The sequence below is a fragment of the Sinocyclocheilus grahami genome, unplaced genomic scaffold, assembly GCF_001515645.1.
Source record: "Sinocyclocheilus grahami isolate Dianchi unplaced genomic scaffold, SAMN03320097.WGS_v1.1 scaffold126.1, whole genome shotgun sequence".
Taxonomy (NCBI): domain Eukaryota; kingdom Metazoa; phylum Chordata; class Actinopteri; order Cypriniformes; family Cyprinidae; genus Sinocyclocheilus; species Sinocyclocheilus grahami.
In genome coordinates, this window is record NW_015505305.1 from 4,330,032 (window position 1) to 4,357,890 (window position 27,859).

General features: G+C 36.3%; 1 protein-coding gene across 4 annotated transcripts; it reads right to left on the bottom strand.

Annotated features, from left to right (window-relative positions):
• Nucleotides 1-1,298: 1,298 nt before the first annotated feature.
• LOC107590270 (uncharacterized) lies at nt 1,299-27,859 on the bottom strand. 4 transcript variants are annotated; one of them, XM_016278964.1, is made up of 8 exons: nt 27,542-27,859; nt 18,785-18,836; nt 18,511-18,591; nt 17,640-17,755; nt 15,969-16,083; nt 1,955-4,007; nt 1,717-1,805; nt 1,299-1,401 (listed from the first exon to the last, which is right to left on the bottom strand). In XM_016278964.1, the coding sequence occupies exons 2-8, from the start codon at nt 18,827-18,829 to the stop codon at nt 1,318-1,320; spliced, it is 2,583 nt and encodes an 860-aa protein (XP_016134450.1). In that variant the 5' UTR covers nt 18,830-18,836; nt 27,542-27,859; the 3' UTR covers nt 1,299-1,317. The 4 variants fall into 4 exon arrangements, with proteins under 4 accessions (XP_016134450.1, XP_016134451.1, XP_016134453.1 ...); XM_016278965.1 differs by lacking the exons at nt 15,969-16,083; nt 17,640-17,755; nt 18,511-18,591; nt 18,785-18,836; nt 27,542-27,859 and adding an exon at nt 13,802-14,070; XM_016278967.1 differs by lacking the exons at nt 15,969-16,083; nt 17,640-17,755; nt 18,511-18,591; nt 18,785-18,836; nt 27,542-27,859 and adding an exon at nt 11,412-11,858.

A 27,859-nucleotide genomic window follows, 5' to 3' on the forward strand; every position in this document is an offset into this window, starting at 1 on the left:
GTCTTTTTCTAAATATGAAATAATCATGTTTTAACCACCTTATTCTAGTGCCTAATATTGATTTGTGGATTTAAAGACTGTTACTGTTGCCTGAAATGTAAATATTATTAACAGTGTAGTGTATCCATTCTGTACAAAGACTGAATGTAGTTTGGATGAAGTGGACCATTTATTTGAAGTTTTGTCAGATTGTCATCACAGAAGATGACAATCTGTGACAGATCAATCACCTTTTTAAATAAAACTTGTAACTGTGTTGCTAGATTTCTCTTCTAGAATATGTTCATACATTTTGTATTAATATGTGTCTTTACACTGTTATTTTAGCCCTTTAGGATCATGGGTTGCTGTGCTGCTGGCTCTCTATTTTAAACTTGAAATTAATTATTTCAAAGACTGCAAAAGTAATGTGTGTGCAGTAATTCTGTGTATGAGGAAGTTTTTTTCTCCTGTGAAGAGTTATTTTAATACAAAGACAATATGGTGCGGTTCCTCGTCAACATAATCAACTGTTTTAGTATAAATCGACAACTGCCTTAAATTGACATTTATTTCTTAATTTGTATTTTGAACACGGTTGTTCAAACGGTATGCAAAGCAAGTATTTTCTTGAGACGGACATGGATTCAAATTTTAGCAAGCAACACTGTTTTATAAGCATGGCAGTTTGACATAAATATACACAATCTGTGGACAACAAAGCAATTGTTGTCATTTTTAAATAATAGATTGTTTTCTAAGATTAATATAATTACTAAATACTAGATTTAAGCTTTTCATACTAAGTATAACTGAAGTACTGAAATGTAATCTGGAAATGTAGTCCTATATTATTAGAGCAATCATAGCAATCAAATTCAGATCAATTCTTTAAAAAAGGAATAGTCCTTTGTCAAAAGATACTAATTGATCTGTTTTCAGTGATATTTAACAAAATACATAGATTTTGTATACATTTTCACTTAAATTTTATCCTAAAACCCTGTAATACTGCTTCATATTTTCATATAATTTAGGGATATACAAACATTGCCTTACAAGAAAGTACATATTCTCCTCAACTTCGTAGACAAAACACTAAAAATATGGTTTATAAGTCTCCAGATACCTCGTCAAAGAGGAATCACAAATATGCATGAAACGGTACATTCAAATAACATTTAGGCATCTCGGCATATGCAGATTTTTTTTTCTGGATCAATAATAAAGTCACACAAGCAGCAGTAGCAAGTGTATATGCTGTCACAATAAACAGACGAGTGTGAGCATTGAAAATTATCTCACGTAAAACAGCTGCAAAGTGATCAGTGTCCAATTTTACTCATTGGTCGCAAACTCCCCTGCCTCCCAGCGCAGCGCCATGGAACTTTTACGTCGGCCTCCAGTATAGGGTTCAGGAAACTATAGGACAATGAAAGTGATTTGATTTTCAAATTTCTCTTTGAAAACATTTCTACAACCTCTGAGCAACCTAATATAAACAGTTTTATCTTTTAGTTACAGATCATTTAAATTCCATATAGAAACTGCATGTTGTGTTTTCTTGTGTTATCTTTGACTAATATTTAAATTAGTTTGATTATCTGAAACATTAAAGTGTGACAAACATGCAAAAAAATAAGAAATCAGGAAGGGGGCCAACACTTTTTCACACCACTGTATGTAACTAAATTAAACTTTTCTTGTGACACTGCACATATGTTTTCATATACTTACTCGATGATCACATGACAAAGCTGAACGATCCATTCTGCATGTTCTCATTGGAGATGAAGGGGATGATTTACATTTAATTGGCACATCATCTGAAAATAAATTAACAACCAAGAATGAACAGATCATTTTCTGATGACATTTCATGACATGCATGTGTTTGCAGTCTTAGTGATGTTGTCATTACTTCAGATCAATGGAATGAATTTTTTTTTTCTATTTCTCTGTTAACATGCAGTACCTGTAAACGATGAGCTGTCCAAATGATTTGGAGACATCAAGAAGTGATCCTTCGAGTAAATACTGGCCCTTTGATGCTTGAGTTCCTCTTCTCGCTGCTTCACCATCTTAATCTCCTCATCAACTAGAGATATCGAACTCCTGGACCGCAGCTTGAAAAACGGGTTGTTGAGGAACATCTTCTCCTGGGTTTCCTCAGAGACAGAATTCAAGTTTAACTCCGATGCACTTCGAATGATGAGGTTTGATGTCTCCAAAATGATGACATTAGGGTTGTCTTCAGGTCTCCAGTCAGCAGATTTAGAGGACACCATCTTTCCATGCCGTGGACTTGGAGGGAAAGGCTCTGGCTCAAGAATAATAACATTGTTGGCGCTCAAGTCTTGTTTCTGTGCGCTCTTGGTTGGTGAGGAGGTGATGATGAAAGAAGGCGTCTTGAGAGACTTGGATAAACTTTCCTCATCATCCTGGTCTTCAAACATCTTCCTTTTCTCATCGACTTCTTGGCATAGGTTTCCAGTGTTAAAGTTGGCAGTTCTTGGCCTCATCTGTACACAGTCACTGGAGTATGATTTTGACATTCCCCTCTCACGCCTCAGGTTCTCCTCACGCTCCATGGTTAGGCGAATCTCCTTCTCAATTGGGGTCTCTGGGTCATCAAACGGTGATCTGTAACTAGAGTCGTCCAGACCTGAATCCTCAGAGCAAGGGCTGAACTGGGTGTGCGCGTAATCCTCTACAAGCGTCAAGCTCTCAAGGTCCCTCTTGGGCCTTTCGATGTTGCGAACTGGCGTATACATGAAGCTGTGACTACCTTGGCAGGTGCTAGATCGAGTTGTTGGTGTGCTTGGATGGTGCGTCAAGTTTTTCGTTTGCTCTTCGATCTCTAGCCACTGTTGGCGAGCAACTTTGAAATCCACATGTTCTGTACTGACGTTCTCGCTTTTCATTTCCTGAATCACACAATAATCTTTCGGCACCTTTTTGCTGGAATCGGATTTGACAGAATCAAATGAATTGCTCTTGTGGGTTGCTGAGCCTCGTCCAAGCTCCTCATCGTCTTCGGAAATCTTGGACAAGCCGTGAAACAGTGTGGAAGGACTGTAAGATATCTCTTGCGGTTGCTGAACTGGCTCATTCTCCGGTTGTTCTAGCACTTCTTCTCCCAGCGGAACCTCCAGCTCTTCAGTTTCCTTTGAAAAGTCCTCAGTATTCCGTACTGCAGGTTTTTGAATAAAGAGTTCTTGTGCACTCAGCTCAAGGCTTTCAATGTAGGAATCATCATCTTCCTTATTTATGGAGGAAGAGAATATGCTCCTCCATTTCTCATCATTTTTACTGTCTGCAGCTATTTCGACCCGAAGACACTCTTCTAGTTCGTCTGGGTCACGGCAAGACTCTGTGGAGACATCTGACAGAACTTCCTCTCGGATGTAGTGCTCAAGGATGGTTTCTTCTGGATCCTCACATCCAAAACTTTCTAAGATGGCTTCTTGTGAGTCTATACCCAATGGGTCTAACATATCTCCATCTTCAACATTATCTGGTTGGGGTGCAATGTTCTCCAATGGTTCCTGTCTTAGTGAATCTTGCCTCTTATGCATGGCTTCATTCTCATATACGCTCTCAGCACTTGAAGGAGTGTCGGATATTGAAGAAGTAATTGACTCATTGTGGTAAAGTTCTTCTTGAGTATCCTCCAAGACAAGTGCCTCTTTTGGATTGCAAACATTTTCCAGATCATCAGCCTTGGTCTCCGTAGGAGGTAAGCCTGCTAAAATATCAGCCACAACTTTTGTACTAATGGACTCTAAAGCGTCAGCATCATAACAGACTTGTTCATCTTTGTTTCCTGTGTCCTTGCTATCAGGTAACTCAGTCTCCAGAACTTCCATTTCACAGTCAATTATGTTTGCTGTGCCGGAGTTTTCACTTGTCTCCATGGTTACAGGCTCAGACAGGGACTTCAGCTCTGTATGCTCTGGATTCTCAGGATGAGAGCAACCTGCAATCTCTTCCAGGCTATCCACCTCTTCAGGCTCAGTCTTAGCTCCCTGCAGGAGAAAAAGACGACAAAGAAATTCACAAGCAGCAAGAGAAATCTAATTTCCCTAATCACCAAAACATTCACAGCGTATCAAAGCTAATTTGCACCTTCTCATGTTTAGTACAGATCTTATGTAACACATAATTTCCAAGGAAGTTTTTCAGGGCTTATTTCAGGACTAAGTTTTCACTCGGGGGGGGGTTACCTGAGCTTCAGCTGATGTGGCTCAAAGCAATATTCCTTGCAAGAGGTTCTGAGGTTAAAATCTGCTTGACTCACAAATAATTTAAAACCACTAAAACATTTACATATTTGATTGCATTCTATGTTGAGTAATTTATTTCTGGTTCTTTAATGGTTCCATTAAGAATTATTTTAAATTTGAGGAACAAATGCAATTCTGTTGTTAATTTTACATAAGAATGAATAAAAAAATGTGACACATTGTCTCCCGAGCCTTACAGTAGCCTATATTGTTGGCCTACAACCTCAATTAAGGTTAGTAGTAAGTGTGAGAATGCGATGCTGCTGCAACTGATTCAAGTTTTTCTGTATTTCCAAAAAAACAGACTAATAAGTGTCCTGAGGGACCGGACTTCACTTGTCAATTCACTGGTTTTGAATCACCAAAAGATCCGACTCGTATGAATATCTTGGCATTATGTTTGGAATTAGGCTTCATGTCGAGCTGTATTTTTGTGATTCTCTAAAATGAACCGGCTCATTAGAGTCATTCGCTTGAGAATTAGACTTGTATGTTTCACGCTAAAAATAATGAATGGGTCACACTTTTAGTAGGCTACCTTGCTCCACCCGCATCAATGGAAGATATGCGATACATCCGCCATGGCCGTTTACCGATAATGAATCTGAACATTATGCAAATAATTTAGGTCCCTTTTTTCGGACGAAACCTGTTCTGAATAAGAACAGATGCCGAATAGCGGTTGTGAGAGGGAAACATAATAGCCTATTTAATGTAAATGACTGCATAGTAGGCCTATTCTGAGTGAAATAACCTTACTGCAGTCACTTTAAGTAGAAATGAGATCACATAATCACAAATTTTAATGGAAACTTAAATGGGTGAGTGAAGCGCTCCTAAACACGTCAAGCAACACCTCTGGTTTTTTCCCTAAACTTGAGACTCAAATGTTGAAAGGCACCATGTTGTAATCAGGGTTGCCAGGTTTTCACAATAAGACCCGCTCAATCGCTACTCAAAACTAGTCCAAAACTAGCCCAATCGCGTTTTGAGGGGGGTCCCCCGTTAAACATGGTTCTGGGGATAAAATACAGGTGTTTTGGCGGGGTTCCCCTGGTAAAATTTGCATTCCATGGGCATGAAAAACAACCAGCGGCAACAGTGTTAAAGTCCCCATGAAATCAAAATTAAAGTTTTTTGGGTGTTAGTATTAATATATTAATCTTAAGGTTATCTATATAAGGCAGTGTTCTCCAAAACAGTGACAAAATTTGCATTTAGAAGATATAAGCATTCAAAGCTTGCAGTTCGTCACTTCCGCCAAAACGGCTCAACGTTTTTTTTGACGTCACACCGTACTTCATCTTCTCATCAAATCTTCTGACCAATCAAATGCTCTCTAGAAGCCAAAGCCCGCCCCCTACACTATAAATAGACGCTGCAGCTGAGATTGGTCACTTGTTCACAGTGTAGTATTTCCTGTACAGTTCATGGCACTTAGTGCACAATGTAGGTGATAGAGAAAGATTCAGATATGCTTTCGATTGGTGCAAATGAGGTCTGGTTTCACGTTGTGTCACGCGAACCACGGCATCAGTCTGATCCGGACTTTGGCTCCGGTCCAGAGACGCGATCGCATGGAGCGGATCATATGCGCGAGTTGGCATATATTAAAAACTTTTAAAACTACACAGCCTCGGCATGATTATGACTACTATTTTGTTTTACTAAGAGTTTCATATTGAATCTAGGGTGTAATCTATTAGACTGGCTGTCAAATGGAGAAGGAGAAATGCGGCTTTACCAAGCTCAACGGCTCTGACCCGTGCAGATAAACAAAACGCTATTGGATAATTTAAAAAGGGGGCGGGGCTCCTCGATATGTCTCGCCCTGTCTTCCTGTTTCAGTTGAAATTACGTCACCACATAGAATAACGCTGCGTGTTTCAAGGCACTTCAGGGGACCTTTAAAGTAGCCCAATTCCACGGGAAAACGCGGACTTGGCAACACTGCACTGGTTGTAATTGCACAGCACTTCAAAAACCAGGTTAGTTAAGTGTTAGTTTCATTCTGTATAGAAATTCTTACCTTTTGAGCTGACTCTGCCAAATCGCACCTTTTTTTTACATCTGTTTAACACATAGTGTGAAAGGTATTTTTAACGTGCACATACAGGAATTTGAAATTCACCAATGTCTTCCTTGTGTATAATATGCAACATTTATACCCTAAATGAGATTATTCCAGTTTATAAGAATAAAGTGGAAGCACTTACAGTGCACAGCATAAAAGAGTACACCCCCTCTGATTATAAAATATGTATTTTCTTAATGATCACTAATATAATTCATAGAAAGATGGCCAAATTTAAACGTATTAATGTATTCTTAATAAAAACAGAGACATACATTCCATTAATATTTGTAAAACAAGAACCTTAGCCAATTTTTGTTTAAATGAAGGATTGCAGAATTGAGTACAACCTAAATTTAATTCAACCAAGTGTAATATTCTAGAACTTAATATGTCCTCCATAACTCTAAGTACACTGCTCTGACACTTCTTGGCACTGAGTGTACAATTTCATGACAGCTCAAGAGTGTTAAGATTGAGTGAAATACATGTCCACTGAAGGATTTTCAACTCAGGAGAATGAATATCTTCATTGTCATGTAAAAAAAAAAGCCCAACAATGCAGAGAATGAGAAGAGGGTAGCATCTTCAGTTTCAGGTTTTTGTATTACATCACACAGTGGTGTGTGAATTCATGACAGCGTTGATAAAGTACAACACCCTCACACCTTCAGCACTCATACATCCCTATAGAAGAGCTTTACTACCACTGAATGCCACTGTGGGAACCAGGCACTTCTCTCTGTACTCCTCCATAGCAACACCAGAACATTTTGGATGCTGTTAGATCCTAAATGATTGAATTGGTCTCATGAGACCAGCGTATGGATTCCCAGAAGTCTATATTTTGTAAATATGGGCCTTGGAAAAAGCTAAATGAGTTTATTGTGCTTTGGCTACAGTCGGTAGTTCTGGTGTGGATAAACAACCATGCATGTCACTTCTGCATGCTGCATCTTACTCTGTGAGATAAAGTGTCACTCTTTTCACAGCTTTTGCTGGCTCTGAGATACTTTCACGGTGTTTCTCCTGCTCTTTTTCAAGCAAAAACTCACTCATCACTAAATTAAAACTTAAAGTGAAGACCTGATTATTTCAGGGGCCTTTTCACAAGTCCATTGTTTTTTTTATTTATGTGTTACTTTGGCTATATTTTCACACTTAAAATAATAATGTGGTATTCCTCCTGTACCATGGTCTTCTTTTATGCTAAGAAATAAATCTCCTGACAGTTCTCTCTCAAGTGGTTTCATTGTTGTCAGCATTAAGTCTGAGTATGATTCAGTGGGCCATATAACACTTAATTATCAAGAAATTACTTACCTTTAACAGTTTTGGTTCAACATACTTACCTGTTGATCAATACTTGCCTTAACCTTACACCAAATTTTTTTTTTTTTCAGTTTTATTTAGTAACTTTCAGGAGGGTGTACTCATTTTTGCAACACATAATTTTATCACTTTGATAAGAAAATGGTATTTTCTTGAATAATTTTAACATTCTTCTTTGGTAACTGATCAAGCAGACTTGCTGAAATATTGTATCTCTAAAAAACCATAACATGTCTTCTAAGCAAAGAGTAATTGCTGAATTTGTTAAGTTTCAGAGGGGGTATACTAATTTATGCTGTGCACTGTATTTACTATTGCACTGAATCATTTCACAAAAGTGGGTTATAGTAGGCAGAAATAAGTAGATTTATTATATAACACTGCAGAACTGGCTGTTCTCCTCATGCATGAAACGTTTGTCCCGCAGTTAATCAGCATATAAGGCTCTGGATCAGACCAGAAAAGGAAGAGGAAGAAGAGAATCCCTTGAGGGCGGAATCCTCTGACTGAACATCCCCATTGACTCCCATTGACCACAGGTATTTTTTTTTTTATTTAATTTTCTATACATATTGAGAGGGCATATTATGTGAGAATTAACAATCATTCACACATTGCATGTTGTTATTTGTCTTGTCTTGATGTGCCACTGCAGAGTGTTTGATCATGGCAGCATGGTTTGTTTACATGGATTTTTCTGATCTCATTCGTACCAACTGCCAAGTGCCAAAGTGATGTGTGATCTAACTCTTTCTGACAGACAAAATCAGCTGCCATGGGTATTAGAAAAGAGATTTTTTTCCTCAGAACATCGAAACCACAATTACACACTTTCATGCTGAACATACTGTAACATGATATCAGTAAAATATGGAAGTTGTGCTGAAATCAAAATGCACAAATTGAAGGCACCATTCACAGATTTCATAAGCTGTTTACATCACTTTGAGTTGAAATACTTTAGCCGTCTAGTTGTTCCTTGATGCCCGTTTGGTATAATTACCACCACTGTGTGAAAGTGTCCACAATCTTTCAAGCGGCATGCTAATGCGACCACTAAAAACAGTCAAAATGCAGTGAAATTACCATCCACTTCAGCGCCTGCCCATTTCACCCCAATCAAGCTACACAAAGGCCATATCCTCATGAAAATGACGAGCGGTAAAGTGTTGCCTACCATGGCAACACCCCCCTACACGACTCCTCCTTTAGCAGCTCAGCTCGTGAGAAAACTTCAACACACTCGCACCCTCTCCGTCTCAGCATTTGTGTCTTGACAATCTGTATTCCGTAAATTATTCAGTGACAATAACATTTGCATTGAAGGCAGGCGGCAGTACCCGCGTGTCCCAGTACCTACCGTGAGCTTTAGAAACAGGAGCCAGAAGGAGATCATCTCCACCTTGCCAAGAAAATCTTTTCAGTGAAACCCACAAGCACTCTGGGCTTGAGTAAATATGTTGTGGATGCATGGATAGGAAGTGAACTTGGCTTGATATGGGACTTATTGGCAGAAATGTCATTGCTAGATGGTCTGATGTCACTGATGTTGGCGTGAATGCACCTCAGGGCATCTTCCTGTTACAAACGCTCAACTCTGATTGGTCACTCTAGTGTATTTCCACTAACAGCTGCAGTTTTGGCTGGCTGATCAATAAGTGGCTTGTCAATGAGGTCATGTGTCACTTCCTGATGGATTTCCTTAAATGACTCTTTTCATGGGGAATGTAACAGTTGGGAATGGAGCTATCACTAATTAATACAATCCAGAGATACATTTTGAACTGTTTCAGTATCAAATAGTTGTGCACATCATTGTGGTGAGCATTGGCCATTGAAAAGGAGCATTTCAGGCTCAAGGTTGTTCTATCCAGAATGAAATAATAACCTGCATGGAGCATCACAGTAACAGGTGCATGGGGGCCATTCAGACATATGTGACTGGCACTGAGCCCTTGGATATGGAAAGGCAATGTTCTCAGATGAGAAAAAATATCACTATGCGGCATGAGAGCACTGCAGACTAAGATACAAATGTCTCAAATGGAGAATTTTGAGAGATTTATCAGCTTGAATGGAAAAATGACTTGAATGATAATGTTTGTTTTATTTACAAAGTGACTATTAAAAATGAATTACAGCTGCTTGTAAAAAGTAAAAAGTGGCTTTAATACAGCAAGAGAATAAATATTAATAAATATTTGTGAATGATGTATAAATAATACTTTAGAACTTGAAAGAATATGAAAAGGAATATTAAATATATATATATATAAAATTATATATATAGTATGTACATAAAATCATATATAATTATATTCATAAAAATATTTATATAATAAAATATAATTAATTTGTATAAATATTGTGATATATATTATAATTATATATATTTAGAAACAAATTATAAATGGAAAAAAATATATATATTTTGTTTTACACAATTATATATATTGTAATTTTTTAATACATAAAAAAATATGAGGCATTAGACTTCATAGAAAGTGTTACAGATATAAATGAAAAATGTCTCTCTCTCTCTCTCTCTCTCTCTCTCTCTCTATAGATATATATATATATATATATATATATATATATATATATATATATATATATACAGTATATGTATATGAATGCAATTTAATCAAGAGAATAATCCATTATAATATATGAAACTTAGTGAATTTTCAGGTACTAAATGTGGATTCAGTTTATAAAGGAACATACCTGATTTGAAGTTGTATTATAAGCCATTATGAATACTGGATTTTATGAATACATTTATGCATAAAGGCTTAGAAAATGTTACCCATATTTTTGCTGACATATTAATAGCAGTTCATGTGGCAGCTCTCTGCTCTTCTCTGCATTAATGGGAGGGTGAAATGGAGCAGGAGACATTCTCATCTGTAATAATTTCCAAAGAGGTCTCACTGTCTCACATTTACCCCAGGCACACACACACACACACACACACGCCTCCACTCACCCACGCGGACACTTTAATTCACTCTAAAACACACACACACCCACCCACACACATTCAGCTGAGAAGCCCAGTGCTGATGTTGTCTGACAACATCTCAGATCTCGTATTCCACATTTTCTGAAGTGCTTGAGGATTGTACAAGAAGCCTGGGATTAATTAAACTGTCACAGCTTCTGTTTCTCATGTTGTTTCACAGCTACAGCAACATTTTAATGCTTCAGGTTCACATTAGAGAGGACATTGATGAATACAAGTTTTATTGATATGACTTATCCATATCTCTTAAAAAATTCCTTGTTATGCCAGCTCATAAAAATTTAACAATATACATACCAAATATCAATGCAAGTACTTTTTCGATCTTATTTCGCACATCTATGATGCAACAATATTAAGTCTGATATAAAATACAGTAAATGTTTCAGTAGAAAGAGCAAACAAAATCTAAATCTCTAAAAAAAAATACAGACTGCAGATAGAAACCTATCACCCCATGCAAGTGTACACACTCTCACACACTTGTTTGCACAAAATAATGAGTCTTTAGACCAAATTAGCACAAATCCAATGAGTTTAGCATCTGTTTGTCATAGCATCGCAATAATATTACATTCTTTACAGCACCAAAGAAAAAAATATATAAGAGCAATCCAGCACAAACTCCATATAAAACCAACAGCATGACACCTAACACCATATTCATTTTCATAAAGTAGAAGTCTGACTATTCATAAAGTTCTCTGTGTCCTACCTTGTTGTGATACGAGCAGAGAGAGGACAGGGTACGTGCTCAGTGATTCTGTCTTGGCTGAAGCTCTGCTTCTCTGTAACCACAGAGACTGTGACTTACTCTGAATGTACCAGAAACAGCCAATAGCTGAGCAGCCTCAGCCGTTCCAACACACGCACACAGTTGCACAAGGAATTTCTTAAAAGCTTTCTGTCAATCAAGCATATTCTCAAGGTTTCATGTAATGGGTTTCTGATCTTTAGAGAAACTGTCATGATATGGTTTATGACTGTCCTCTCAAAGACCTGCCCTCTGCACTGACACAGTGGCAAAGTTTAAGATCAAGTGACTCAGAAATAATATTGCAGTTGTAAACACTTGTCACTTCTTTTAAACCAATTTTGATGTGTATCATTCAACAAATACTAGACTGTAAAAAATTATATTATTAATCAGTATTTTTGTCTTGTTTTACTCTCAAAAAATATTTAAGCAGGACAAATTCACTTGTAAACCAAAATGTGTAAATTATTAAAATGTTTATTTAAGAGAATGTGAGAATGTAACTTGTTTCCGAAATAAAAAAAAAAAAAAAGACAAAAATAAAATAAATCTCACATTAGCTGTCGGAAACGGCTGAACCTATAATGAAACAAAATAAAGATGGTGTGTAAAAAAAATGAATAATGGTTCTGAAAGATATCTAAGAAATCCATTATGTTTTATCAGCCATTACACACATTTACCATGGTAACTATGGCCTCTGCCAATACCGTAGAAATTGTTACTACAATAAGTGAATATGGGATTTCTTTTCTGAATCTTTTATTTTTATTTATTAACATTTTTGACAATGACAGCGTTACCACAGTTTTTACAGTTTTAGTTCTAAATCTTGTTTAGCAAATCTTGTTGTATCGCTTCAAAAACAGTCAATGTACTAAGAAAAAAGTACAACAGCAGCAAGTTGAAATGTCAAAGTGTAAATTTATTAACTTTATTAATCATATAAAAACAAGACAGTTGTTATAAGACAAGCAGTAAGTTTCATTTCATGCATGTCATGCATTTTTCCAAGTGTGGATGCTTCAAACATGAAACCCCGACAAAATATGAAGAAATGGAACACTAGGTGGAAGTAAAGCAGATAAAATATCTGACAGATATTTTAGTTGTAGTCTAGTATTTTTAGTGGTCTGGCTGTCAGTAATGTTTATTTGCTTTCTTAAAGTTACAGTAAGGTTCAACATCAGTTAAAGCATTACTGTAGGTATCATGAACTAAGAATGAACATTTATAAAGAAATTATTAATGGTTTATTGGTAACTCATGTTTAACCATAAAACATTAACTAATGTTAATTTACACCTCTTTTGGAAGACCAAACAAAGTAGTTTCGCTTTCACAACGAAACACAGCACCTTCATGACATGGCAGCGGCGGCAACAACAATACTACAGCGAGAATAAAAGTTACGCCGCCTTTCTTTGCGTGAACATTTGGGCGGCGTTATGCAAATCTTCCCACATAGTGAGGTAGATATGTGGGGGCGTGTTAGAACGAGCCATTTTAGGTAGGCGTGGCTGACTCTTAACTTTTATAAAGAATATCTCTTTGGATTTGAGACTTCAGTCTTTGCAACTTTACAGATCTTCTTTATGCACCAAGAGCTTGTAACACTCCAAAGAGAAAGGAAAAATTGAAATTGCATCGTATGACCCCTTTAAAATTTTCAAAATGTATTGGCATAAGTAGAACTTAGGATTCACCAAGATTAATAAAAGGTATGAAAGTAGTTGTTCATGATACCTGGTGCATTAAAAGGATAGTCCACCCAAAAATGAAAATTCTGTCATAATTTACTCAATCTCATTTAGTTTAAAACCTGTATGACTTTCTTTCTTCTGTGGAACACTATAAAAGAACACTGGAGCCAACTGACTTCAATTGTTAAGACATTTCTCACAATATCTTCTTTTGAGTAAATAATAGAGAGTAATGGTGAGTAAAGGCCCATTCACACCAAGGATGATAACAATAACTATTAAGTTTAATAATCGTTCCAATTCTGTGAGAATAGAGGAGTCCAGCTGATGAATGATAAAATCATTGATAGCCAATCAAAATCCATCCTGATTTAATGAGCTTGAGCATTTAAAGAAGCAGATGTGACATAACAGCTGAAAGTTATTATGCGTTGGTGTGGATGCTAATATAGTTATCATTATAGGTATCGTTCTTGGTGTGAACGGGCATTAAATAATAACATAATTTTCAATTTTGGATGAAATATCCCTTAATGTTAACATATGGAACCTTATTGTAAAGTGTTACCAATAACTCCAAGAAATGTAAGAAAAAGTTAGTATGGAATTAGAAACCGAAGTGTCTTCTCACTATTTGAATGGTACCTGTGTCTGTCGGGTCTTTGGTTTCATCTCCAAGCATCTGTCTTCCAGAGCTGAAGGTTCTGATGGCACCAGGCCTGATCTCAGAGCGGTACACCGTACTGTTGGGTTTGAAGATCTTGCTGCGGTAGCCCAAAGGGTGGTACGACAAAGGGGCTTCCTTGGGATCTTCATCATCATCATCATCACTAATAACTACCAGTTCAGCCTGGATTCCTTCATCTTCCTCATCAGATTCTGCATTTTGATAACCCATGAAGATCATGGTAACAGGTTCACCAGATTCCACCTCAGGAGGTAGGAAGCTCACAAAATTGAGACTAGAGTCTTCTTTTGGATTCAGAGGGGAATACCGTCCAAATCCCAGCCCGGAGTCTGCCGTTGGAGTTACCCGAAGCTGTTCCTCATACTCTTGTATGGGAGAAGATGCCGGGCTGATCCTGGTTATGCCGCTGTATTCGCTATTAGCATATGATCCATTTTGAGCCAGTTGGTTGGTACCCAAATACTGGTTGGTTTTAGTGGTTGGAATGTAAAGAGCTTCTTGTTTTCTAAAGTTCTCAGCCTGAAAGGGACTCTGGTTCTTGTTGGGCATCTGAAGGCTGATGTAGCCTCTTTCTGTCCTCTGAGGGGTTGTAGATCGACTGAATGGGCTTGAAAACACTGGTTCATGGTATTCCACATATGTTGGGACTTTCTTCTCTGAGGCTTTCATCAGAAGTTCCTCTACTTCAAGAGGGCTCATCTCATTCATGTTATTCTGGGAGTCCCATCCATCAGGTGGTAAAGCATAGACAGATTTATGCCCATCATCATAGACTTTGATGCCTTGTTGTTTGAGATCCAGAGGTGCGATAGTGGCTGTGGAGAGGATGTGACTCTCACCGGTGCGGAGATCTTTTTTCACACTGATCTTCATGGTGTATGTAGCTGAAGGAAATAACACTGTTAAACACAAACCAAATAAAGAAATAATAATAATAAAAAAGGATGGATCCATCATTTGAATAAGTGTTTAAATGTTTCTAAAAGATGTTTCTTACTACATATTTACCAAGGCTGCATTTATTGGAAAAATACAGTAAAAACACTAATATTGTGAATTAATAATAATTCACAATATTAGTGTTTTTACTGTATTTTTCCCAATTTACTAAAAAAAACGTTTTCTATTTTAATATGTTTAAAATGTAATTTATTTCCATGATGCAAAGTTGTATTTTCAGCATCATTACTCCAGTCTTCAATGTCATGTGATCCTTCAGAAATCATTCTAATATGCTGATTTGGAGCTCAAGATACATTTCTTATTAATATCAATGTTGAAAACAGTTGTGCTGCTTAATATTTTTGTGGAAACCATGATGCACTTTTCACGGTTCTTTGATGAATAGGAAGTTAAAAAGCCATGCCCATAATTACAGTCATGGATGACATCCTTTTTCCTTTATTAAAAAAATGAAAACAGCATTTACAGTACATACCTTGAATTGCTATAATTACACAAGTGGACAGTTTGATGACATGTTTGCACTGTCTAAACATCCTGAAATATTTGTGCAATATTTCAACTGCTCATTATATCAGCAAATAGTTGGTGGTGTAAACAAAAGCCTTTGATGTACCATTTTTTCCCTGCAATTCAACATTGTCATGTTTAGCTGGCGTGACATTTCTTCTCCTGGTTTTGGGAGTATTGCACTTTGGGACATCAGGTATGGCCGTGTAGATGTATTGGACTGGTTCTGTAAGAAGCAATGCGAATATCTGTTGAGGAAGTGTCATGGGAAAGAATACTGTACAAATAGCAATATAGCAAAAAGAAGAATTTTCTTTACCTGGTCGGATATTTTCGTTTACATCCTGCGGGGAAATACAGTAATTTGTGCAGTACCAAAAGTGGTTTTGATGAAGAGATAAGAAGAACAAAACCAAGTTTCATACAGTACAGAACACACCAGATCACATATCACGCAAACCGATCCTTTTCTGGCATCAACTCAATTTTATCTTGACGTCAATTTGAAACTGAGAGGCATCTTCACAGCATGCTGCATTGTAATGATTTCCCTTGTTCCCAACTCAAAAGCTGATCCAATTTAAGTGGCTTGGTGTTTTAATAAGGGGTAAGGAGTCTCCAGGCCTGTTAAAGTGATTACACAAGCAGTACCTTTATGATGTCCTCTGGAGTTTTCTCCACCTCCTTCAGTTGTTTCAGAAGAATCTCCTCTTTTGCAGAAAGCTCCAGCTCTTTTGTCTCCAGAACTGCAATTTCCTGCTCTATTCTGGAAAGATGAAGACAAGTATTTATGTACATTATTTATATACATATTTATTTATATTTTTGCTTCTTGTACAGTTGAGCTTAGTTATATTTATATGAAATAATGCAACTTTTTTGCATAAGTTTTTTAAACTTAAACTCCACTATTTTTTGAGATTGAAAATAGGCTCATTTTCCAACTCCCCTAGAGTTAAACAGTTGGGTTTTACCGTTTTCGAATCCATTTAGCCGCTCTCCGGGTCTGGCGGTAGTACTTTTAGCTGCAGCTTAGCATAGATCATTGATTCTGATTAGACCGTTAGCATCTCGCTCAAAAATGACCAAAGAGTTTCGATATTTTTCCTATTTAAAACTTGACTCTTCTGTAGTTACATCGTGTACTAAGACCGACGGAAAATGAAAAGTTGCGATTTTCTAGGCCAATATGGCTAGGAACTATACTCTCATTCCGGCGTAATAATCAAGGAACTTTGCTGCTGTACCATGGGTGCAGCAGGCGCAATGATATTACGCAGCGCCTGAAAATAGTCCCCAGCTAGGTAACTTCCAACGGAAGGCACGCTCCATGTGCAAGCAGGTGGTCACGTTGGTTATGTTGGCGGAAGTTAGCCTATTTCCAGGCGCTGCGTAATATCATTGCGCCTGCTGCACCAAAGGCCACGGCTAGAGCGCTTCTTGAGATCAGGGGAGTTACTAGCCTATGACAGTTACATCAGCAACTGTCTAAAGTAGACTGTTTTCATGCAAGTTAATGGCACCTCCTTGTGTCATTTTTCGGTATTGTTCAGTCTTTAACATTACTTATGGCATGTGCAGAGAGCTGATGATACAGAAAATTGAGTGTTTAGTTTCAGAGTTTCAGAATGATCACCCTCATTTATGTTTTGTTTGGGGCCATGAACCTATATGTCAAGATAACTTAGAGGAGATGACAAGCTTCCTCTGTCCTGTGATTGTGGGGATTCTCTTTAGATTGCTTTTTTGCTCTTAATCCACCTGGTTTAAACTGCAGCCATCATATTGTGGAGTCTATTGGTCAATAGAAAGCTCTTTGGAGATTTGAGTCCAAAATCGATCTTAACAACTGCTGGAAAGCAAACTTCCTTTCCATCTAAGTAAAGCTCCACAGGAACAAATCAGGCAGAAAGTGTGTCTCTCAGGCCATGTATGGCAGCTTATGGTAACTCTCATTATAAGAGAGTGGTTCTAGTGTAAAAAGTTTTTTCCTCAGTTATTTTGTCCTTTTGTTGTGTTAGTCATCCTTCCTGCTTCAGGTATGACCTCCTGTGTAATGGTTGTTTTTTTTTCCAGGCAAAGCTTGTCGTAAGTCAACAGGCTCTCGCTGCCAAGGTGGGTTGCGTAAGTAGACAGTTTATGTAATACTGTGAGTGAGGTCTGTCTGTCTAACCCTTGGCTAACACTGAAAGCCCATCACAGTGGTTAACAAGAATAATCCAATTGCTTCTTTCAGTCAAGAGAGAAACTGTGATGTGAACCCTGCACACTATTAGTGATAGAGTAAAATGTTTTTTTTTCATTTGTGAGATGTGAGAGTACCTGTCAATATTGCTGTGCAGGAGTTTAGTCTGCTGCTGGTTATCTTCAATCTGGGCTTTCACACATTCCTGGGTGCTCATTCCATCCATCAGCCATTGTTCTCTGAGAGTTTTTTTCTATTTGACCAAAGAAAGCCATAGCATCTTGCATCAAGCCAACTGACTTGTTTTACATTACAGTGTTGTAAATTAATATTATAAAAACACGAAATGCAAACACCATCTGATATATTAGAAATATATTAAATATTTCAGTATTTTCAAACATTCATTCAATTATTCAAATATTAATCTACTAATATTTATTATTCTATTAACAACGTTTTTTAATAATACTTATTTGAATATATTGTAATAATTATATATTTTATCTCTTTAAACGTGTGTGTGTGTGTGTATATATATATATATATATATTTATAATTTTAATAAATTATTTCTAAACAATATATTTGTAATTTAATTTTAAATAGTCAGATAATAATATTGTAATATTACGATAAAATTATATACAAATAAATGCATTCATATATCCCTTTATTCTACATTATATTTAAATCAATTATTTATAAATAATATTTTTGTTATTGATAATATATTTGCAATATTATACTATTATCATAAAATGTTAATGATATAAAAAATAAATACATTAATATACAGTATTCCATCAATTTTTATATATATTTTTATATTTAATTTTATGTGTATACGTGTGTGTGTGTGTGTGTGAGTATAAATATTATGAAACAATAATTATATAAATATTATGTGTGTGTGTGTGTGTGTGTGTGTGTGTGTGTGTGTGAGTATAAATATTATAAAACAATAATTATATAAATATTATAATTATTATTCATAAGAATACATACCTTTAGATATTGTAGTTTTAATTTCTCTTCTTCAATGTTTCTTCGTTTCTTTTCTATCTCCTCTCGAATTCTTCTTTTGTCCTGTTGAGAAATCAGTCATATTATGTAAAGTAAGAAATATCCTAAACCTTTTTTGTTTCACCTCGAACCTTCATTATTTTATTGTTTAGTGGCATTTGTCTTGTTATTAACACAATCATGCATGCTAGAGAGAACTAATAATCTATTTGAGAGGGAGACTTTGCAGCATTATTTTTAACAGCCTGATACTCACTGTTATAGCCTGTAGTCTCTCTCGCAGCAGGGTTTTTTCCTCCATTATGATCCTAACATAGAAAGAAAGAGAGAGAGGAAGAGAGAGAGAGTGAGTGATAAACAACCCACCGTCAATGTCTGTCTAGAAGACTAAGAACAGGTTGGTAACAAGCTGTGATTGGCAAGTGTGGGTTGGCATGAGAGAAGTTTTGGTAGGGGGTGACTTGACGGTGGGCGTCAGAGCTGGAAGAAAGAAAGGAAGTGCTGGTGGGGGCTCTTTCACCCACTATCTCTCTGCCTGAAGGATAAATGTGAACATAAAAAATGAAAGATGTACAGGGTTTGAAGTGTGTGTGTGTGTGTGTGCGCGGTTTTGTGACAAATGAGGACATAAATTTGTATAATGACAAAGGTATGACATAGGTATTACAAGGAGAAGGTGACTTTTCAGGACATTACCCCATGTCCCCACTTTTCAAAACGCTTATAAATCACACAGAATGGAGTGTATTGAAAATCTGAAATAGCACAAAGTTTCCTGTAAGGGGTAGGTTTAGGGGTAGGGTTGGTGTAGGGCAATAGAATATACGGTCTGTACAGTATAAAAACCATTACGCCTATGGGATGTTCCCACTTTTCTCAAAAACAAACCTGTGTGTGTGTGTGTGTGTTGGTTGATGGTGTTCATGATGTGCTAGTTAACCATAACTGCCATAGCTGGCATGTCACTCTTTGACACTTATGCGTCAGATATATCCACGTGGAGTGCTTTGTCTGGGACAGTGACATAATGTCTCATGTCAATAAATAATGGATAAAAAGCCTGACATTGCTGCGCTGTTAAACAGACAGAACAAGCCGGGGTCATTTAGTTTCTACTTAACATAAGTGGTTGTGTTAAGTGCTGTCAGCTCAAATTGTTCATGTTTTCATGATGTCATTTATAAAAATATAATAATTTAAAAGTGAAGTCTGTAATTGCTGCACCAAATGATAAAAAAATAGTTGCACCAAATGGAAATGCAATGATTTTTAGATTTCCTTGAGAAAATGGTACTTGTCCGTAGCAGATGTAACCGTTATAAGTTTCTGAACAAACTGGAAAAATTTACTTTGAAACAATTTTCACTCAGAAATTGCTAGTAAAATTCACAAATAATTACAAAGAAATGTATTTAGATTTATTAAATAAATTATAATTATTTTAATAAATGATCTAACTATTAACTATTGATGTTTTCCAAACAGGTTTCCCTATTGCAAATTCTGTCTCTGCACATTACAAGGGAAAAGGCAATAGACTGTATAAAAACATGGATGTAGTGTCCGTGACGTCACCTGTAGGTTTCTGAAGAGCGTTTTTGAAGCTCAAAGTGGGCGGAGCCGGCTGTCGCCATCTTGGGAGCGCATCACCACGCGCCACTCCCAGATAATCGAAAATGGGCAAAGAGGTGGGAGCTGGTTGCTGAAAGCATGCCCACCTAGCTCGACGGCAGTGTCAGCAGCGGCAATCCACCTGCCACTCAAGTGGCCACGCCCTTAATTATGCAGAGCTTTAAGGCTTAATATAATTTAAACGGATGAGTTATAAAAAAATTCAGCCCCCTCACAGTTGTTATGAGGGGCAAAATTAGCTATATAGACCAAAACCACTTTTTGTACCAGGCTGGAAAAAACATGTTCTGCTGTCAAGTTGGGCATTTTAACATGGGGAGTCTATGGGACTGACTTCCTTTTGGAGCCAGCCTCTAGCGGCCAGTCGATGAACTGCAGTTTTAGTCACTTCCGTGTTGGTTTCACGAGAGAGGAAGGTTGCAGCTTGGAAAAGGCACACAAAAAGTATTCTCGTAGCTTCATAATATTACGGTTGAACCACTGATATCACATGGACTATTTTATCAATGCCCTTACTACCTTCCTGGGCCTTGACCATGGTACTTACATTGCTGTCTATGCAGGGTCAGAAAGCTCTCGGATTTCATCAAAAATATCTTCATTTGTGTTCCAAAGATGAACAAAGGTCTTACGGGTTTGGAACGACATGAGGGTGAGTAATTAATGACAGAATTTTCATTTTTGGGTGTACTAACCCTTTAATTTCAGCTTTAAATAAGTTCTGGTGCATGAAAAGCATGTGTTGAGTTGATTTATTAAGAGATTAAGCTCAATACAGTTAGAAAACATTACAGTGCTCTGTAAATAACTCTCTTGTACATCTGTCCAGTGCAGTATTGATGTCATATACTGCACCATGAATTTCATTCAAGGCCATTTCTCGAATGTTTGGACTTGCAGAGCAAATGTTGTTGAGTTAAGAATAGCCCACTGAAGACAGACCTAATCCACCTTTGTACAGAAATAAATACAGGACCAGCAAGATATACACTCTGCTGTCACGGGTGGGCAGCAAGGTTGCATGGCATTCAAATTACAACATACAGTTACGAAAAACGACAGTGACAAAGCTCTCTGGGGCCAAGAACAGAATATGATGGAAAAAAAGCGTTATATAAAATTTTACCCCAAAGGTGTCTTTCCCCTCATGTTGACATATTTCCTATTGAAACAGGATTTGTGGCGATTTTTGTTTATTTGATTTGATTATGTCCCATAAATTAATGTTTTTATTTATTATTATTAATTACCACAATTTTCCATTTTCCTTTGCATTTCTTAATACAAAACTTGAGTGAAAAATAAATAAAATAAAATAGAAAAGCTGATTGTCAACTTTATAGGTGTACACTATTATATAGGCTTCAAAGCTAACAGATATGGGTAAGAAGTCACAGATGAAGATTTCAAGAGTTCAAATCTTTTGAAAAACATCAAATTGTCAATATTGCTATCTATATTTCCTGGTTTGTGCCCCATCTGGCAGGTGAATAGTTCAAACAGAGAGGCCATTGCAACATGGACAGGGTGTGCTAAGCACTGTCACGTGTGGCCTTTGGTGAAATGTCAAGCTTGTGTCATGTCCATTTCTTAAACACAAACCGTCCTGAAGACATGTGATATCTTAGATGAGGGTCCATCTGACAGCAACTGTGTACAGGCAGCCCCGAGTGTAATAATGCCTGCTCAGATTGCACCCATCTGCTCTGGTTAGTAACTGTACACCTAACGCCATCTAACAAACAGATCTACAACAACGCAAACAAGCACATTTTTGTGATCTAACGCCGTTAGTGACCTTAACACGTACCCTCAATCTATTATTTTCCCTCGCAAACAAAAATGACATTTCCCTTGAGGACACTGGTGTTCACACTGATAGTGACCCATCATCTCTTTAAATGTCTCAACAATTAACAAGATGCCTTACTAATTCGAGGTGCAGCTTAAGTAGTATATGGCAGAGAGAGATGCATTTACAGACATTAGTGCATCAGGTTTTGTGAGAATGTGCACTCAGAGATGTCCCTGTCCTCACATACCCTTTAACACTTAAAAAAAAACATTAGGATTAAATGGTATATTTAGAATCAAACAAATATTTTTTAATAAAACTAGGATGACCAGAGACATAGTCACTTAATGCACTAAAAAGAGAGATTTTTTTTTTTTAACAAAATAAATCTATATATACATTTTCTGCTTTCAATAACAAATACTCTACATGGTATTTTGTACATGGTACCATGGTAATACTGTGTTTTACTGGACAAGAACAAGGAAAGGAATTACACTACCAATTAAAAGTTTAGACACTATTCATTTGGGCTACTATTTTACCACAAATGTATGATGTATGGAAATTATACATTTATTTATAATAATTAAAATGACCCCCAAAGGTTTTTTTTCTTCCCTTTGATGATATATTACCTATTAACAGGATATGTATTTATTATTAATAATTATTAATATTTTCAATTTTAAAATTAAAATTAAACTTAAGTAAATAAAGCTATAAAACAAATGAATGTATGGGAATTAGAAATAAAATAAAATAAGTCATTCTATAATGGATCATTTTTTCTACAAATTAATTTGATTGTCAACTTTTAGGAGTACGCTAGTACAGATGCCACCAAAGCTAACAGATATACGCTAAAAGTCACAAAAATAAAATAAAATAATAAAAAACAAGCCGTTCTATAGTGAATATAATTTTTATTAATTAATTAAAGAATTTAATAAGCATTTAGATCATTGTTTAAGATCCGTAGAAATGCCTAAAATTGACTAGTTGTGTACTTTGCACCATTAAACAAACAAACAAAACAGTATATTAGTATTTCTATATGATACTGTCATTCTATCCATAGTACCGCCACACTATAGGGATGGCACTACAACTAATTTCCAGTGAGAGCAAGTAGTGTGACACAAGAGATTTATCCATTATAGTCAAAAAAAGCAGTCTACAGCTATGATGAGAGCTTTAGTTTCATTCATAGTACAATAATGAGCTCACAGTCACAGTTAGCTGTAGTATTGTGGTTATACAGAGCAGGTCAGGGAACAGCTCCTCGCCTCAGAAGACGTTTACCTGCGTTTAATCTGACCTCTTTCTCTGTCCTGCTGCTGTCCCAACTCTAAAAATACCACACCGGGCCATGCACAACAATAAAGCGAAATACTTTGTGGTTTATAATGACTTCAAACTGCATTGTTTAATTTTTAATGAACACTACAACAAGATTTTACACAAATTTTATAAGTGCGGTGTTTGAAAAATGCTCACAGAGTAGAGCTAATTTTTGCAATAAATTATGCCTGTGCGTGGGAGGACATTATTACCACATGCACACACACACACAAACGCCCACATATGCTTCTGCATATAAATGTCTCCCAGTTTAATGTTCCAAAGCACTCCAGATCCACAGAACTGGAACTCTAATTCCTGCATCCAGGATTCTGATGCATTATCATTCCTCTCTGCTTCAGTCAGCTCAGATTACAGCAGCCTGCCAGGGTTCACTGAGGGAATTAAGACGCCCAGTGTGGCGACAAACAGGAGAAGGTCATGCTGGTTAGTCCTGCCTACGCTGGTTCTCGATGCCAGGCTTGAGATGGGTACTGCGGTAGAAAATAGCGTCTGTCTCACAGCTGGACTGCCAGCGCAGGCTGAACGATGGCTGAGACATGGGCGAACGCTGGCCCTCAACCTCTCCTCATGTTTGAGCATTTGAGACCCATCAGCTGTTAAGATATCTACCCCTCTCCTCCTCCTCCTCCTCCTCCTCCTCCTCTTCCAGACTGTCAATTACTTTCTTTCTTCCTCTCCTCTTCTCTTTCCATCTCTCTGATTGTAACACAAGCACAAGCAGGTACCCAAAAATGTACTGTAGCATTTTTTTCAAATAGCGATAGTATGAGATGGCAATACTGATAATGTACTGATAATATATGATATATATACAGTATATATATATATATATATATATATATATATATATATAGTGTTCCCACCTTTAGATTTTCTATACTTTTCCCAGATTTTCATAATAATAAGATTAGGAGATTGTACTATAATTTCTAGCCATTTCTAGCTGAGCATAAGTGAAAAAAAAGAATTAATTTTCAAATGAAAAAGCTTAATTTTAATTTGTCTTTCAGATATGAATGATTTATATGTCTTTTCCATTTTAAAATAAAAAATGTTTTTTTTTTTATAATTTTCAGATATTAATTTTAATAATGTTAAATTTAGAAAAACATTTATTCACTATAGAACATTAAGTTAAATTAAATTAATTAAATTAAAATTAAAAAATATTAATTTATGACCTTTAAACATACAAAAATGTATTCACTATATATATATTTCTAATATATAATTAATTAAAATTACTAATATATTATTCATATTATTCATTTTCATGGCTTTTACATTTATAGATGTTTTTAATACATTTTTAGTTGTTGTTTTTTTCAAACATTTCCAAGTCATGTAAACTTTTAAAAAATCTTAAACATCTATCTTAAAAAGTCAAAAATGTCTATAGTGGATATAATTTGGATCGATGATTATTAACTTTTTTATTACTTTTCAATTTTAGGGGAAAAAATATTCCTTACAGTAATTTCTTTGACTTCCCATTTTATTAATTTTGACGTCTTGCTTTTTAAAATTCCATAAGGTTTTCATGACCATGGGATCTCTGTATATGCTATGAAACTTAATTAATTGATTTCATGTTACATGGAATTCATTACATTTAAATCCTCGATATTCATTGTACCACTACCATGTCTAAAAACCAGGGTAAATCCATAGTATTTTATAATTATGGAATTACCATAAACATACTGTGACGAGTGGGGGCGGGGCCAAGAGCCATAGGAACGGAGCGAGGCCGGTGGAGTAAATGCTAATGAGCGACACCTGCACCACTCACCGGTCTCGAGTCCCACGGAGGAGCTCCGGAAGGATAAAAGGAGGAGTTACGACAGTGAAAGACGAGAGAGGACCGGGCCTGGACTTCTCTCCTCCTTCACTGTCGTAAACAAGTAGTGCCATGGTATTTATCAGTACCATCATTGAACCATAGTACCACCACAGCAACTTCAAAATCTGTAACGCAATAACTAAAAAATGTCCTAATCCTGCTGTAATCACAGCAAACAGCCTCTCAGCCACAGACAGACAGACGGATCAGAGATCAAAGGTTTCACGGTGCATGATAATACTGATCAAACAAGCTCTTCTAACCGCCCGACCTCCCTCACTGCCTCATACGACATGACTGACATGTCTGACAGAGATTTCAGTCTAGAGACAGACAGCTAGTAATCGCCAGTCTCTAATCTAATCTCTAATGGTTTATCAGTCAAATCCCTGGGGTCTGCAGCCCACAGTGTACGGAAAACAGAATTCATGTGCCCACTTCCGGTTTCAAAGCATTCCCAAGTAATGACAGCCAAAAGTGTTATATTTAATGAATAACTGAGATAAACCCTGAGATGGATATATAGTTTTCAATAATTCAACAGTCTGATACCAATTATTTTGCTTACACCACAAGTACACGTGTTCAAACAAGGTTTCAACCTTAAAACTAGTTTGTGTATAGAAATACACCACCAATTCTGCTTATAAACAGCCCAAACTGCTGTTAGTGTTTCAAAACTCTGTAACAATTCAAAAAGAATGTGGCAAAATTATATGCAATGTAATGCAGTCAACAAACCTGAAACTAAATCAAAGCCCCGCAGTATAAAAAGCATTACACAGCTCTCTGGAATATTTGATTCTGATTGAACAATTGCCATATTCTGCTGTCAGATATTTTGTATTATGACCATTAAAGATTAAAATCTGGTCCAGGTAATTTATTTTCTCTCACAAATCCTGGCAAATTAATATTTAAACAAATGGTCATGTCATGTTAAAGTCATGTAGTTGCTTTTTACTAACGTGAAAAAAAAAAGTTTTTCATGGCATTTCAAATTTAGAAAAATGTCTATTCATTAGGGAAATGTTATGGCTTTAAGATATGAATTTTACATTTCAACATAAAAAAATATAGATATTTATGATGTAAAATAGTATTAATTTTCAGTACTTTTTCAAGAATTTTAGTGAATAGTGAATTTTGTTTATTTATTTGTTATTTTAAGTAATGACAATATAATTGTCTTTAAAAGTAATGGTAATGTTTATAGTGGATATACTGTTCATAATAATAACAATTTTCATGATTTTTTTATTTTAAAATTTCCTAATATTACCAGGTTTTACGTGACCATGGATTTTATTATTATTATTATTATTATTTAAAACTAAATTTTGTTTCCAAGATTTTAAAAGTCCATTCTTTTAAATCATTTTAAGTCTGAATTTATAATATTTACACCATTTAAAAATGACCCAAATCAGATTGGTGGAAATTTGTAACACTTATGTTAAAAAGTGTTATGTAACACTTATGTTAACCATATAAAAAAAAAACTAACTTTTTGAGTTTACATAGTCATACTTTCTCTCATATAAGTCTCTTTATTTTTACATAATAAAATAATTTCAACTCAAATAATATATTTTATATTTACTTATAATAATAATTAGCCTCATAATGAGTCAAATAATGTACAATCAACCAGTCATTATCACAAAATAAATCACTTTTTAAAAAATTTATTTTAGTGTAATGACCAGTTGACAGAACATTATAATCACTTAAACACTTTCAGCAACCCATTGGAATGTATAAAATGAGATAGACAAGATTTAGAGGTAAAACGTGTATGGAAGCAGTGTGCTAGAATAATCACATGCAGTCTGATTCATATACTGTATGTGGGTGGAAGAGAGAAGCACAGCCTCTCTCTCTCCCCCCTTGTGGATTTCCATGTGTGCACTGTTCACAGGTACGAGCCTTTACAAGACTTCCTGTCACTCTGTGCGGTCAGCTGAGAGAGAGGGGGTGTCCCCGGTGAGGGTGATACCATCACAATGACGCCATAAGCCTCCTGACGCACAACAACAGTGAGGGTCTAAAAGTCAGACCCCATTAAATCAGTTGACAACGGCTTTACGGATCTCCTGTCGTCTAGAACGGCGGGCAAAGAAGCAGCAAGCTTAAATGAATTAAAAGCTTACGAATCACTTACACACAACAAAACATAGTTACTTTCATTCAAGTAAGTTCAACACCATTGAACTAACCGGTTAACCAAGCATAAGTCTTCCAAGTACTGTCAGACTGTTAATTGACAAGCAGCAAATTACATCTAGACATAATATTGTCACATAAAGCTAAATAACACTAAACAGGCAATATTTAGACAGACACACAGTAAAAAGGAAGGGAACGATACTCACCGGTTATCTTCTGCTGATGCTTTTAGTTAGATGATCAGAATTCAGAATTCAGAATTCAGTCCGTTCATTCCAGCATGGTTGCATGTGTGTATAAGCAGTGTGTGTGTCCAAGTGCAGTTACCGTTGGCTGAGGGTTGATCCTGTGTTACCATTCACTGGCCCTCTCGATGTCTCTCTCTCTCTTTAACTCTCCGATTCTCTCGCTTTCTATCATGCTATCATTCTCTCTCTTTCCCCCTCCCTTCTCTTCATTCTCTCTCTCTCTCTCTCCGCTCTCAGGCTGTCAGAGCTGGGCTGCTCTGCCATGTGTTAGCCCAC

Excerpts from the sequence above, each read along its gene's own strand:
- LOC107590270 (XM_016278964.1), bottom strand. The coding sequence starts at position 18,829 with ATGGAGGAAAAAACCCTGCTGCGAGAGAGACTACAGGCTATAACA. Across the intron at positions 1,806-1,954 it reads GGACAGCTCATCGTTTACAG|ATGATGTGCCAATTAAATGT; the intron begins GTACTGCATGTT and ends ATTTATTTTCAG. Across the intron at positions 1,402-1,716 it reads CTTTGTCATGTGATCATCGA|TTTCCTGAACCCTATACTGG; the intron begins GTAAGTATATGA and ends ATTGTCCTATAG.